This window comes from Mesoplodon bidens (genome assembly GCF_964165515.1).
Source record: "Mesoplodon bidens genome assembly, chromosome: 1".
NCBI classification, from domain to species: Eukaryota; Metazoa; Chordata; class Mammalia; order Artiodactyla; family Ziphiidae; genus Mesoplodon; species Mesoplodon bidens.
The window spans coordinates 119,255,543-119,270,315 of record NC_138176.1 but is presented as its reverse complement, the minus strand read 5'-3'; the positions used below and the strand labels follow the sequence as shown (position 1 = coordinate 119,270,315).

General features: G+C 36.5%; 1 protein-coding gene across 2 annotated transcripts in view; it reads right to left on the bottom strand.

Moving 5' to 3' along the window:
- The window catches only part of PHYHIPL (phytanoyl-CoA 2-hydroxylase interacting protein like), a gene marked incomplete at both ends in the record, with an annotated part of 88,378 nt that extends 73,890 nt beyond the window's left edge, over window positions 1-14,488 (bottom strand). Inside the window, one exon of one of the 2 annotated variants that reach the window (XM_081233291.1) lies at window positions 14,365-14,488. In XM_081233291.1, the coding sequence (XP_081089417.1) occupies window positions 14,365-14,488 (124 nt within the window). The remainder of the gene's footprint in view (window positions 1-14,364) is intronic. The other variant, XM_081233290.1, reaches the window with a different exon arrangement.
- Window positions 14,489-14,773: the final 285 nt, after the last annotated feature.

Genomic DNA, 14,773 nt, shown 5'->3' with positions numbered 1-14,773 from the left:
ATGTCAAAAAATTTAAATAGTAATATATTAATACTAAAAGCAAAAAATCTGGTAAAAATATTTTTCAAATTACTGCGAAATCAGTGAAGAAAAAAGTTCAGTGACTGCTGACCCATATGAAGCTTTTAGAAATATTTGTGAAGCTCTTAAAAATATTTATATAAATGAAGATACACTTCATTCTACACACAGTGCAGAATAAAAACTCTGGTAGAGGTGGCTAGATTGTATTTGGAACATTTATCATTATTTCAACCTCAAATTTTATTACTGTAAATTTTATCATTATTATTTGAATGAATAAAAGCTTTTAGCAAAACAAATAGTGCAAACAGCAAATTCCAGAATCACTGCCTTTTTAGTCATTAGGCTTTCCTGTTTTTATTTTTCTTTAATCACTAAAAATAACAACCAAAAAAGCATAGCAAGCTCCAGGGAAATTAATATTGGACATACTGAACTGTACTAAAATATGTAAAAATAGGCTCAAATACGCAACCTTAGCACAGCTCAAAAAAGTTATACAAAAACTATTTGTATTAAAATGGTAGGTTTAGGGCTTCCCTAGTGGTGCAGTGGTTGAGAGTACGCCTGCCGATGCAGGGGACACGGGTTCGTGCCCCGGTCTGGGAAGATCCCACATGCCGCGGAGCGGCTGGGCCCGTGAGCCACAGCCGCTGAGCCTGCGCATCCGGAGCCCGTGCTCTGCAACGGGAGAGGCCACAACAGTGAGAGGCCCGTGTACCGCAAAAAAAAAAAAAAAAAAAAAAAGGTAGGTTTACCTAAACTTATACCAAAAAATCTGCAAAGAACAAAAATTAAGTGAAAAAAGACAATGTCTTATTTAGGCTAGCATTCAATACATACCATAGCAAACATTAAATTTAGTAGGTTCGAAGTTAAAAGAAAATCTTGGAAATACATATTCAGTATGAAAATTTTAGAAATAGCTTTGGTGAAGATTTTAGTTTCTGTAGGCTCAGGTGTTTACTTTATGCACTGTAGACTGTTGTCAAGGAGGGAAAAATTAGTCCAGTGTATTTCCACAGTAAGCACAGAAAATCATATACTTAACCCTCTTTCCAGTGGATATAAGGGAGAGAAATCTATCAAGTATAGAGCTTAGGTCAACTGTATTTCCTCCATGTTAACTGCCCCAAATAACTACTCCTAAGCCAAATTTAATTATATAAAAGTAATTAATTTTCAAATGCTCCTTTTAGACACCACAAAAAAGGACACCAACATTTGAATTTATTCATTCTAATGAGCAGTTCAACAATTTGGCATGAGTCTAAAAGACCGACTAGAAGATGAAGGGAAAAACACTTGATAAAGGAGCAATAGAAAACAGCTTGAAAAGGACTACCAAATTCCATCTTTATCCTCAAACGCACTCCCTATGAGACATAGATAGATATTTCTAACAGCCTCCTGGATGTTTCCATCTAGGTATTCCACAAATATCTGAAACCTAGCTTGTCCAGAAAAGACTTTAATAGCTTGTTAATAGCTTGTTAACAAGGCTTCGCCTTCACATTCACTCCAACCAACAATTACTACTTTATTTACTGGCATCAAAATGTACCCAGTCTCCCAATCTAGAAAATTTAGCCATCAACAACTCCTTTCTCACGTCTCACACTTCCAATTTAATCACAAAGTCAACAGATTTTTACTTCAAAAATGTTATTCAATTCCACCCCCAATTTTTATCTTCTTTTTCTTAACAATCCTATTATCTATAACTGCCCTGTAAGTGGTTAGATTCCTGAGCTCAATATGCCAGTTCATTCCTCAAATGAGTATATTTATTAAAACAAAATATGCAATATCTCTTCCTTACCTAAGAACTTCTTTGGTCGTACTACCTACTGCAGTGATTCTCCAAGTGTGGTCTCCGAATCACCAACATCAGCATCACCTGGAAACTTGTTAGAAATGCAAATTCTTGGGCTCCACCCCAGAACTAAGGGATCAGAAACTCTAGCGGGTGGGGCCGAGCAATCTGTTTTAAGAAGCCCTCTTGGTAATAAATGTTGAGATCCCATGGTTTAAGTTGGTTCTGACAAATGATTTATTTATTTTTAACACAAAGGTGATTAAGATGTTCAGCAAGCATTATCATTTAACTTCCTTCTTAATTTTTGAACTATTTTGAAAACTGAATACAAATAGCATACATTAAATTGTGCTGTATCATGTGATTTGGGTTAAACATCAAAATAAAAATTTGCCTGCTACTTCAGTGCACGAAATGGCACAATGTATAAAAAGGTTACGGCTCTGATCATGTTTCATGTTTGTATTTTTAATTCAAGTCAGCAAGTATATACTCAAGAAAAATTTTGCAAACATTATGTGTTTGCATGCAGTGTTCAATTAGTTGCAGGCAAGGCTCAGGTGCATCTCTTTGTCCCTTCAGCTCAACAGAACAAATTAAATAGAAGGGCTTATTATGAATTTTGTGTACTTCTTGATGTTTGTGATAAAGTTATTCTAAGTTTGGGTTATAGTTACACTTTTTTCCAGTATAGGTTATGAAATAATTACCTATAAAACTAGAAACAGATCCCTAGTTAAAAGCAGGAATGTTGAATAAATGTTAACATGGATGTATTGAGACTGATTTGGCTCAAGACGTCTCAAAGTCTTACTACTAATTAGTAACAGCTGATCTTTCAGCTAACATTTGGAAGCTCTCACCAAAGCTAAAATATGATGCTAAATTTCAATGATAGTCATCTGGTCAGTAGAATTTACACTGTAGTGATAAATTTTAAATGATAAATTTTCATTGGGTTTCATACGTCAAGGTATGCAAATAAAGATACCCTCTGCTTTCCAAAAGTTTGCTTTATGTCACTTCACTTTTACGAAATATCTACACTAGTACCTGTTTTTGCCAACCAAAAAAAATCCAAAGAGGATTTTTCCCTTCTACAAAAAGAGGCAAAAAGCAAAGAATAGCTTTCAGCGTTTGTTTTGCAGGGAGCCATTACTGAGGCAGTGTGTACCCCAAACCAAGAGAGCTGCACCGCCAAGTTCCTTCCCTGAGAACTACACTCTGAATCTCAGCACCAAGCTTCCAGAGCTCTGAACTGTGTCTGTGAGCATCTGTGCTTTATCTGGATTTATTTTGTGCATCATTAGCAAGATGTGTCCTAAGGTAACTGCTTCTTCACTTTACACCATTTTGGCTTACTAAAGCTTTCAGAAGAAAGCTCTACTTTTAGATATCGAGAGGAACCTGTAATGATACAGTCTTTGACAAGTTCCATAATTTTGAAAAAAAGTGTGCCTGAAGTTATTGTAAATCTAGGAATTAAAATAAAATGTGCTCAGAAAAAAGTCACCATATTACCCATGAACAACAGCATATACGACTGGAGAAAAATCTTATTAAATCCTGCATGACAGTGTAACAAATATGATAAATTAGTAAACTTATCAAAAAACTGAAATAAATATTGGTACATGTCTAAAAATGCAGAGAATACAATATTATTCATCACATATGCTTGATTAATTCAAATACTGAAATTATATAAAATCTTTCCAACTTAACGGCATTAGAATACGAATGTGGCAGATCTCTCCATTTACTTTTGTAGAAGTTTCTCAAATAGGTCATTTCAAGGATGCTAAAAGAACACACAATGGACAAGACAATTTTAATGTCTACATCAGGTTTTTACACATCATCAACTAAACTGTCAGAATTGTTGAGACAACTCTATTAAGGGAAGCAGGTAAAATTTTTAAAATCTCAGGAGTGGTAGCTCCTATAAAAGCTGTTGTCAGATTTCATTAGGTAGCAACTGTTCACTAATAAGGACTGGATATTAAGATACTTCAAAATAACTTTGCCTCATCACATACAGACTACCATTTAAATTGATGGATTTTTCTCCTTTTTTTTTCTGAAGTTAGCTGTAATGTTACAGATAGAAAATTTCAAAATTCATTTTTTTTCACACCAAACTTAGGTAGGTGTCCTGAAGCAAGGTATAAATATTTCAAAAGAAACAAGAAATACTTTATTTATTCATTAAAAAGCCCTTTTATAAATCTTTCAAATGTAAATAATAGGCACACTAATATGATTATATAGCTTTGTAACAAGTTGAAAAACTCAAACTGACAAAACAGTCACAAACGTTACCAAGCTTATAAATGCAGATAAAGTATCAGTAATGAAACTGATCCTTACAGTTAAGAGTCATCATCCAAGTAAATTAAATTAAGCTGCTCTGAAATTTTAAGAGATCAGTGCAAACATATGAGCATTTAAAAATGTTGTCAATGAATATCTTAGAATATTATAAGATACATTATTTTTGCACTGAACAATGAAAAAATGAACTGATGGATGAATCAATTCTATCACTTCCCTCCAAAAGGATTTATTCAATTGGGACTTAATTTGATTCATTTTGGGGGAAAAAATCTTACTATTTCTCTAAAGTCTTAATCAATTTATTTTAAGAGTATCCTGAGAAGGCAAAATAAGTTTTAAAAAAAATTACCATTTGCCACTACTTATCTGTATGAACCAGAATTTCCTAGGGACAATGCAATAAAAATAAAATTCAGAAATAAAGTGGATGCTGAGGCTGACATTAACAATTTTCAAGTACAACTGCTAATTTTAAGTTCTCACTTAATCGACTTAATTTGAAAAACGATGCATGTTTGAAATTCCAGGATAAATGTATACTAGTAAAATGCTACTTTTACTTGTTAGAGTTTTGTAAAATGTGGTATTTTTGTTTTAAAAGGTTTTCTACAAATTAGAAAATCTGAAATCTACCAATAAGATTTCAAACTAGATAAATCCAAACTATAGATCATGGCATAATCTAGCTAGCCCTAACTAGCGTTTAGTTTATTTTCTCACAAGTAACACTTCTTTCCTTCAGCAATACTAAATGCTATGTATTCCTAGGACATACATGGTGTTATGCCTTTATATATGCACTTATCCTGCCGGAAATGCCCTTATCTCGCTTCTAGAAATTTTTTACTTTACTTTTAATACCCAGAAAAAATGTTGCTTCTCTCTGTGAAGCAATCTGAGAGACTCAGGACAGAATTACCCACTTTTTCTTCTCTACTCTTATTTATTTATTTTTTAATATCTTTATTGGAGTATAATTGCTTTACAGTGGGGGGTTAGTTTCTGCTTTATAACAAAGTGAATCAGTTATACATCTACATATGTCCCCATATCTCTTCCCTCTTGCATCTCCCTCCCTCTCACCCTCCCTATCCCACCACTCTCGGTGGTCATAAAGCACCGAGCTGATCTCCCTGTGCTATGCGGCTGCTTCCTACTAGCTATCTATTTTACATTTGGTAGTGTATATATGTCCATGCCACTCTCTCACTTTCTCCCAGCTTACCCTTCCCGCTCCCCGTATCCTCAAGTCCATTCTCTATAGGTAAGCATCTTTATTCCCATCTTGCCCCTAGGTCCTTCTGACCAATTTTTTTTTCTTTTTAGATTCCATATATATGTGTTAGCATATGGTATTTGTTTTTCTCTTTCTGACTTACTTCACTCTGTATGACAGTCTCAAGGTCCATCCACCTCAATACAAATAACTCAGTTTCGTTCCTTTTTATGGCTGAGTAATATTCCATTGTATATATGTGCCACACCTTCTTTATCCATTCATCTGTTGATGGACACTTAGGTTGCTTCCATGTCCTGGCTAATAGAGCTGCAATGAACATTGTGGTACATGACTCTTTTTGAATTATGGTTTTCTCAGGGTATATGCCCAGTAGTGGGATTGCTGGGTCGTATGGTAGTTCTATTTTTAGTTTTTTAAGGAACCTCCATACTGTTCTCCATAGCGGCTGTATCAATTTATATTCCCACCAACAGTGCAAGAGGGTTCCCTTTTCTCCACACCCTCCAGCATTTATTGTTTGTAGATTTTTTGATGATGGCCATTCTGACCGGTGTGAGATGTTATCTCATTGTAGTTTTTTTGGTTTTTTTTTTTTTTTTTTTTTTTGCGGTACGGGGGCCTCTCACTGTTGTGGCCTCTCCCGTTGCAGAGCACAGGCTCCGGACGCGCAGGCTCAGCAGCCATGGCTCACGGGCCCAGACGTTCCGCAGCATGTGGGATCCTCTGGGACCAGGGCACAAACCCGCGTCTCCTGCATCGGCAGGCAGACTCTCAACCACTGCGCCACCAGGGAAGCCCCTCATTGTAGTTTTGATATGCATTTCTCTAATGATTAATGATGCTGAACGTTCTTTCATGTGTTCATTGGCAATCTGTATATCTTCTTTGGAGAAATGTCTATTTAGGTCTTCTGCCCATTTTTGGATTGGGTTGCTTGTTTTTTTTTGATACTGAGTTGCATCTACTCTTATTATATCCTTATTGTGTATTATATTCATCTATTTAAATATATCATCTCCCTAATTGTCAGCAAATCCTTTGAATGCAGGATCCAAGTTACATTCATTCTTGGGTCCTTTCTCCCCCTGTTCTTAATATAGACCCTAAAGTTGCGATACATGTATAAACAGTAAAAATACCAGGAAAGTAAAAAAAAAAAAACAGAAGGAAACAAAGTGTGAATATTAACTGGTTAAGTTTAGTACCTAAAAATTAACCTTTGAACAAGAATAGAATGGCACTGTCCTCTAGCTATTGTATTCAAAGTGAGGTCTGCAAACTATTTACCAGTCTGTGATGAGATAAATATAAAAATTAGGATTGAGCATTTAGAAACTTTTACAGGAATCTGACAGTAAGTTTTATGTCTGCTGAATCTTTTTGGATCTTTTAAATTTCATTTTTCTAATAATTCATTTTTATTGTATTTTTCTAATGTCTAAGTGATAGATTGAATATTGAAAAAACCCCAACAAAATAGAGATAGATTGGGAAGCAGTGTATGAAACTATGGAAATAGAAAGATGAGTAAGATCTTGACTCTTTTTCAATGAGAATTTAGTTTAGAAGAATATGATATACACATAAAATTTTATAGTACGTATCAATATAACTATCAGTATTTCTCAAAGTTCATGTTATCATCTTTGATACTTTAAAACATATTTATTAACTGAATTGTAAGCATACCTGGAAATACTAATGTATAACTAGTATTTCTTTCTAAATGATGTGTTAGTAAGAAAATAGCCATAGACAATATATAAACAAATGAGCATGGCTTTATTCCAGTAAAATTACTTTAAAACCTGGCAGCAGGTTTTTGGATTTGGCCCAAGGACTGTAACTTGCTGATACCTCTTCTACATCATAGATATAACTCTAAAATGCAATCATAAAGAACATATCACATACCTGATGCTCAAAAACTGTCATTTTTCTTTGCATTTATCAACAGCTTTAAAAACTTTAAAGACTGAGAGATTTACCAACATTCAGTCTTAGAGAAGGTAAGACACTATTTTTCAAGAAAAATCACAGTAAGTATATTGAAAAATATTTTGCGGCTTGTCTTTAATGGCATATGTCTAGGAAAGTTATAAGCCTTTCATACCATTATTAGATAGCAACACTCGCATAGGCTATAGAAAACAAAAAGACAGATTTATTTCCAGTAGTTGCCACTACCACTGCAACTAGTAGTGTATATGCAAAACTCCCACAACCCCTTTAAAATGAACCACAAACTTGGCCCAGATAGTCATAATATCACAAAAAAAACTAACCACGATTCAGAGTATGATGCTTTTTGTTCAACTCACATCTAGTGAGGGACTTCAAAATGTAGAGCACTTGTTTGCATTAACAAGCCTGGATCGTAGATTTATTTCATCTTTGGGGTTCAAAATGGGCCTTCCCCAGGATGTGATAATTCCTTACCTTCAAGGGGTGAGGCACAAAGCTCATCAGAGGCCACTCTAAAACTGAAGTCAAATTCTAGACATCCTTTTTCACCTAAGTTCTAGCCTCCCCAGTGAAATATATAGTTCTATGAACAATTCTCTTGCTCATTCTAGAACTCTTTTCCCCGGAACATAAGAGGAATTGCTAAAGGTTTAATATAAGTTTCCAAGGAAGTCTCTTATGTTAGATTTCAAATGTCTTAATGTACATGTTCTTTTCACTTTATACTAAATCCCTGTGAAAAGTCTCCTAAGACTCCAAAACTACCTTTATGCAGATGACTCAAAAATCTCTATTTCATAATCCTCTATAAGGTATCAAGTGGTTTAGTAATGATTCTCAAAATATTATCACTGGATGGTAAGTAGCCCTAAAGAGTGGGAATCAAGAAAAAGGAGAGTCTAAGAAGAATGTAAATGGGCTCTCTTGTGGGGATCCACACTGAAACAATAATGAGAAGGCAGTATATAATACTGTTCTGGGAATGATTTTTCTGAGAGGGAAGCACCCCTGGAAAAGGGTTAGGGACATATTTAGATGTCCACTGAGACCTAAAATTTGAGATGTAAAATACTGTCATCACAATGTCTAAATACTCTTTCCTTTCTCCTTTTTTTCATTCTTGTCAATGATTCTTCAGATTTCCTAGACTTAAAATCCTAAAGTTACCCCCCGTCTTTTTTTTTTTTTTTTTTTTTTTTTTTGCGTTACACGGGCCTCTCACTGTTGTGGCGTCTCCCGTTGCGGAGCACAGGCTCTGGACACGCAGGCTCAGCGGCCATGGCTCACGGGCCTAGCCGCTCCGCGGCATGTGGGATCTTCCAGACCAGGGCACGAACCCGTGTCCCCTGCATCTGCAGGCAGACTCTCAACCACTGCGCCACCAGGGAAGCCCTGTCACTTTTCATTTTGCTTGAAAATTCAATCAGTCACAAATTATTGGTAATTATTTTTAGATTTTTCTTATACCATTGCCACTCACTATCCTCCCATAGAGAACAGGCTGAGGCTGCCTATTTTTCTTGTTGAGACTCATCAAATCTTCTAATACATTTCTGCTAGAAGTCCTCCCCCAATACTAATTTTACTTCTCAAATGTATGTGTATAAAATACAGTCTTCTTAATAAGATAGTTTAACTATTGTCTAGTAATAATAAAATACTTTAAACAGTTAAAAATGGGCAAATACTTTATAGTAGTAAAGATAGAATTTAAATAATTTATAAATAATAAAAAGATTCTTTATAGAGAAAGTTAAAAGAAATGTAAAACAAACCCAAGAAAGAGGCAAATGCTATAAGGAGAACTTAAATCATACATTTAAGGGTAGAGAAGGAAAACCAAAAACTAGAAGGATCATGCTTACTGCAGTAACTGATGCAGCTGCTGTTATTACCGAAGCCCAGGATAAAACATAAACGTCATCATGAAACTATACTCACATAAGTTAAGGGAAAAATCAAGCTTAGGCCTAAAGAGGGAAACATCAGCAGCAATTTTTTTTTTTAAAGTGACTTGGAAGTTGCCTAGATAGTGTTCTATAGAGTGAATTTCTAATTGGCTTACTTACCTAGGCAAGAATGTTACCACTTATGACATATCGGTCATTCTACCACTGGAGGGAGCCTGGTCACATATCCTTTGATGTGACTTTTACTCTAAAAACTTCCTGGTCTCCTCTGGGAATGAATCAGAACCCCTACCAAGAATATAAATTTGTTTAACATAATGTGATGGTTTTCAAGCTTTTTGCTTGTTTCTTTTAGTTTTTCTTTTCTTTTTGTTTTGTTTCATACTCACTAATGAAAATTTACAGCATCTCTATAGTCAGATCAGGGTCAAAGAAATGAACCCGGAGATCACATGTGTTGGTATAGATCTATACTTAGAAAAAAATCATAAAGAAAACAATTGCTAAATCAAGAACAGAGAAGGGCTCTGATGCAAATACCTACCAAAGCAGGTATCAAGGTCACAAGGTACATGAAAAACAGCAAACAGTAGGTTCAAAATAGAAGCTGAAAATAGCTTTTAGGATTAATGCTGAGAAGGATATTACTGATGCGATAGAAAAATATAAGCAAAGGATAGAGTACTATAAGTGTGATTTTACTGTTCTTTTCAAATTCAGAATTTACAGTTTCCATTGACTACTCATGAAGTTGAAGTGACATAAGAAGGATTTACTATGTAAACAAAACACAACTGAAATTTTAAAAAAAAGATCTAAACATTGGCCAAAAAATAAGAATTAAGAAGCAGTTCAACTCAAGAAGGTATGTGGAGAATAACAGTCCATTAAAAATAATTATTATTCTCTATTTTGTGTCAAGAACTGTGAGAAATGGTATATAATACTTTACTGAACATCTCAGCAATCCTACAGGACTGACATTATTATACCCATATTACATGAGAAAGCTTGAGGGTAAAAAATGGTTAAGTAATTTGCCTAAGATAACATATCTATCAAGAGTAAATATTGTATGAGAGGTCTGATTCTAAAATGGTATTACCACCATGCTATTTGCATGTCAGTGAGACTGAGTAATGCCTACCTTACATTTTTGTACTATGAAAGGTAATAATTAAGGGTATTTGTCCTAGACATCTGCTTTAAAAAATATCTCCAAGAATTATCTAATACAGTGTTGTGTTACTAAGCACTCCTGTATTACCATGTTTCCAAAATTAAAATTTGTTTAATTCACACATCAATAAGCATAAAGAAGAAAGTCTCAACTGATTTATAATTTAAACAAATATGATAGAGTCCAAATACAAAGGAATTTATCTTTTAAAATATGTTAAAAAAAGAAAACCTTTTCCCTTTTCTTCCGCAAACTACTGGTAGACAAAGACAGGGAAATGTCAGCTTCTGCCTGTGAAATTCCTTTAAATTGTGTTCCCTTGCTGACTAGCATCATACACTCCACAAACTGTATCTAGGCAGTCATAAAATGCCCGAATCATGGAAATAATACTTATTAAAGCTAGAAAGCCTTGGGGGTGGATTAAATGCTATACAACAAATTAACTTTGTATTTTCTTCTTTACTATTATAACAAGAGTGCAGGGAGCTTGGATACATATAAAGCAACATAAAGATAAATCTTTCCTTCTCGGCAAGGAAATAAAGCTTCAATATGTATATGCATGATGAGAAAAGATGAAGAGAAGTAACGTAGAATTCTATGTGTGGGGTCAGAGCTGTTTTGTCGTGTCACAGGTCAGGGAGGGTCTGAAGTACCTATGTGAAGAAACAAACTGGAAATAAGTTCCCATATTACTAATGCTTCCCGATGACAAATTTATGTTTTTTTCTTGGATTTTTTTTGAAAAGCCACAATTAAAGTACATCATATACGCAACTTGAGGCTACTTCAGCACAGCAGAGGCAAATAACAGAAACACTCTTTTACTTATAGATTATAGAAACTACTAGATTTACAGCACATCTTCAGAGGTTTCCTAATAGAAGTCGATCCAGAATCCTCATGTTGAACCACAAGTAACATCTAGGCAGGGCCATGTATTAGCAACCAAAGCACACATGCCTAGGATAAAAGCACACATGAGATAATGTGTGTGTATAAGAACCCTCTTGCTTAATTAAAAAATCCAATTATATGACCACTTGGACTCTATTCCATATTCTTCAGAGACTATAAATATTTTGAGGAACGATGAGAAAAAGAAGCATTGTGAATTGTTGCTAATAATGTAAACAGACTGTAAGAAAAAAGGCAAGTGACAGAAAACAAACAAACATAAAAGAGGAGAGCCAGGGAAGCATAAGACATACAGTTATGTTTACCAGCAGCTACAGATCTTAGTTGATGCAATATGCAAAACATTATAAAATTAAAAATGTCTATCAGTGGAGAAGGTAAAAGGAAATGTTTATTAAACAATCATATGATACTTTCTCTTATTCTACTTTATTCCACTTCTAAGGAATTAATATTGCTCTAATTTTTCCCATCATCAGATTAATATTAGGGTAAAATAAAGAGCAAACAAGACAAATCTATTTCTATAATAAAATTATGAAAATATAGCACTTATTATGTACTTAAGCACATAATACATCTACCACATACTAATTTTTCTATGTTATATATTTTCAGCAGTAAAATAATGAGACCTGAGAGGAAGTGAAAGTAAGGGAGTGAAGGTAGCAAATGCATCTAGCTGAAAATTTCTCAATATAAAATTATGATAAATAAGATCTGGTTGAAAAACTTAATGTAGCATTTAAAAATTGTTCTGTAAAAATAACCATATCACCTCCTCTAAATTATTCCTATGACACTAACTTAACATTTTTGGAATTGATATAGAGTCACAAAATGAAAAGTTAGGCATTTAACAACATCTTTACACTAGCTATCTTCAAATTTTACACATCTTTTAATAGAAGAGTTAGCCCTCTGTATTTGTTGGCATAAGCTATTTTATAAAATGAAACCCTATTTAATTAATCTGTGTTGACTCAGAAGTCTGCAAATAAGTATTAATTTTCATAGATACTGCCTAGTGCCAATACCCCCCCCATTAAATGTTACATAATTTGCTCATTTTGCAAGGATTAGTAATGTGAACTAAAACAACTAAAAAATATTACCAAAATAAAATAACTTCTACTCTAGGAGGAGAGACCATGGTAAATGCAGCACATTAATTTTTGTACTCTGCATTATTAACTCTGTAAAGGTCATTTAAAAAACTTTACTTTTCTTAGTATCTTTGAAACAGGTGGTAAATGCAATTTTGAGTATTGATTACTGGCTTCTGAGGAGCAACCATGAATTGCCCATTTCCAATAACTACAGTAATGAGCTTTTGATAAATCACTTAAGTAAATGAAAATAAAATCTGCCTTTACTTTATTAGATTCTTGGTTTTCTGTCAAACCAGTCTAGGAAGATAAAAATATTTACAGTGGTAACATTACAACAAGTCATTTCACAAAAGTATAAACAAACCCATAGGACTACAGGACTTCCTATGTGCTATGTTAAAAATAATCTGTATAGTCTAATAATGTAACCTTATATATGGAATACCAAAACAATGAATCTTTTTAATGCCATAAATATGTGCACTTAATACTATGGTGACCAAAACAATTTAAGGATAAAGAAAATATAAGCAGCTTTTGCAAGAATATTTATCATCCATACTACACCTGTTTCAGAATTATTCAAAGCAGCTCTGGCTTCAAAGAGCAATTAATCAAAGACCCATTGTCCTAAATTTATTATTAAACGGAAACTCGGTGTTCAGTTGACCTAAACCGTACTGTATAGCAACGCCTAACCAAGTTATTACTATTTAAATGGAATGGAAACAAAACCTCTGCTCTCTACTTGGATTACATACTGATCAATTTTATGACCTTATTGTGAGTATACTAGTATATCTACATAACCTTGGCTAAAAAACCATTTTAAAATCATCGTCTCTATATACAGTTAAACATTAATTTCATGTATAGCCAAAACTGTTCAGGATCATCTTGACAACACATAAATTGTTTTTCCTTTGTCACATGTATCATTTTTACAATTATTAGACCAATCAGTACGAATCAGATGACTTCTTTACAAATGAAGTTTTTTTCCGCATTACTGAAATAGCACTGACTCTCCAACTAATACAGAAGCAGTGTGACTACCCGTGCTGCACGTAGTACCGGTTTCTCTCTAACGCTCAGACGGACGTTTAATCAACGTCCTTCTTCAGGAGACTGCCAACTTTAACAACAGAATAAGCGGTATAATATATCAAGACACAATGGCGAGTACTCGCCCCATATTCTGAATCACGGCAGATGTACGAGGCCACTTCCTTCACAGATTTTTGACAGTTTCTGAATCACAGCCCCAAACGGCGAAGCCGGTGGCTGTCCGTGGTGCTGAAATGCACTCTTTTTCTGCCCCCTCACTGAAAAAACTGTCACCCCCATCCCATTTTGAGAGGATAAAAAGACTTCTAAATGTAGATGTTCGAAAAAGGAACTGGTAAGTTTCTGGGCAGAGACCGCTAACTAGTGTGTGTGCGGGGTGAGGCGACGGGGCGAGCAGGCTGGAAACCCCCTGAGGGCATCTCCCCTTCGATGCCGGGAGACCCAGAACGGCGGGACTGCGGCAAAGATCAAAAGCGCCGCGTCCCGGGCAGGAGCCGCGGGCGGGAACGGCGCCCTCGCGAGGGCAGCCCTCGGCCGGGGCCAGGCGGGCAAGGCCGGCGAGGGGCGCCGAGGCCGGGGACGACGGCGACTCTCCCCGCCAACGCGCGAGCCCCGGGGTGCTTTTGTTTTTGGGGTCTGAGGGGCGGAGGGGGTGGGCGAAGGGGAGCCCCCACCGGCATTCATTTGCACAGGTGGGACAACAAAAGACCCTGCCGCCCGGGCGGGCAGGGGCGGCTGGGCCAGAGCGGCCGCGGTGCCTGGCCGTGGGCTCGACCCCCACTCCTCACCGTCCCGGCCACTCTTACCGTCCCGGTCGCACAGCTGAATGGCCTCCAGGCTGAGGTTTTTGATCACCTCCTCACAGGGGCTGGTGGGGCTGCTGAGGGCATGATCCAGGCGCGGCACCTCCATTTTTCCAACCCCCTTCTCACGTCCGCCTGCTTCGTATCCAGGCTCTCTCCGTGGACCGTGTGAGAGAGAAGGGCGGGAAAGGGAAAGGGAGTGGCGGAGGAGGGGAGGAGACCTGGGACGCGGCACCGAGGAGCCGAGGCGACGGCAGTGGCGGGAGCTCCACAGAGCGTGCGGCTCTGAGAAGCCGAGACAGACCCGGCGCGAGGGCGGGAGGCGGCGCGCTCCCGGAGGGGAGGGGACGCGGCGCGCGGGGAACGTGAGGGAGAAGGCACGGGGCGCGCACGC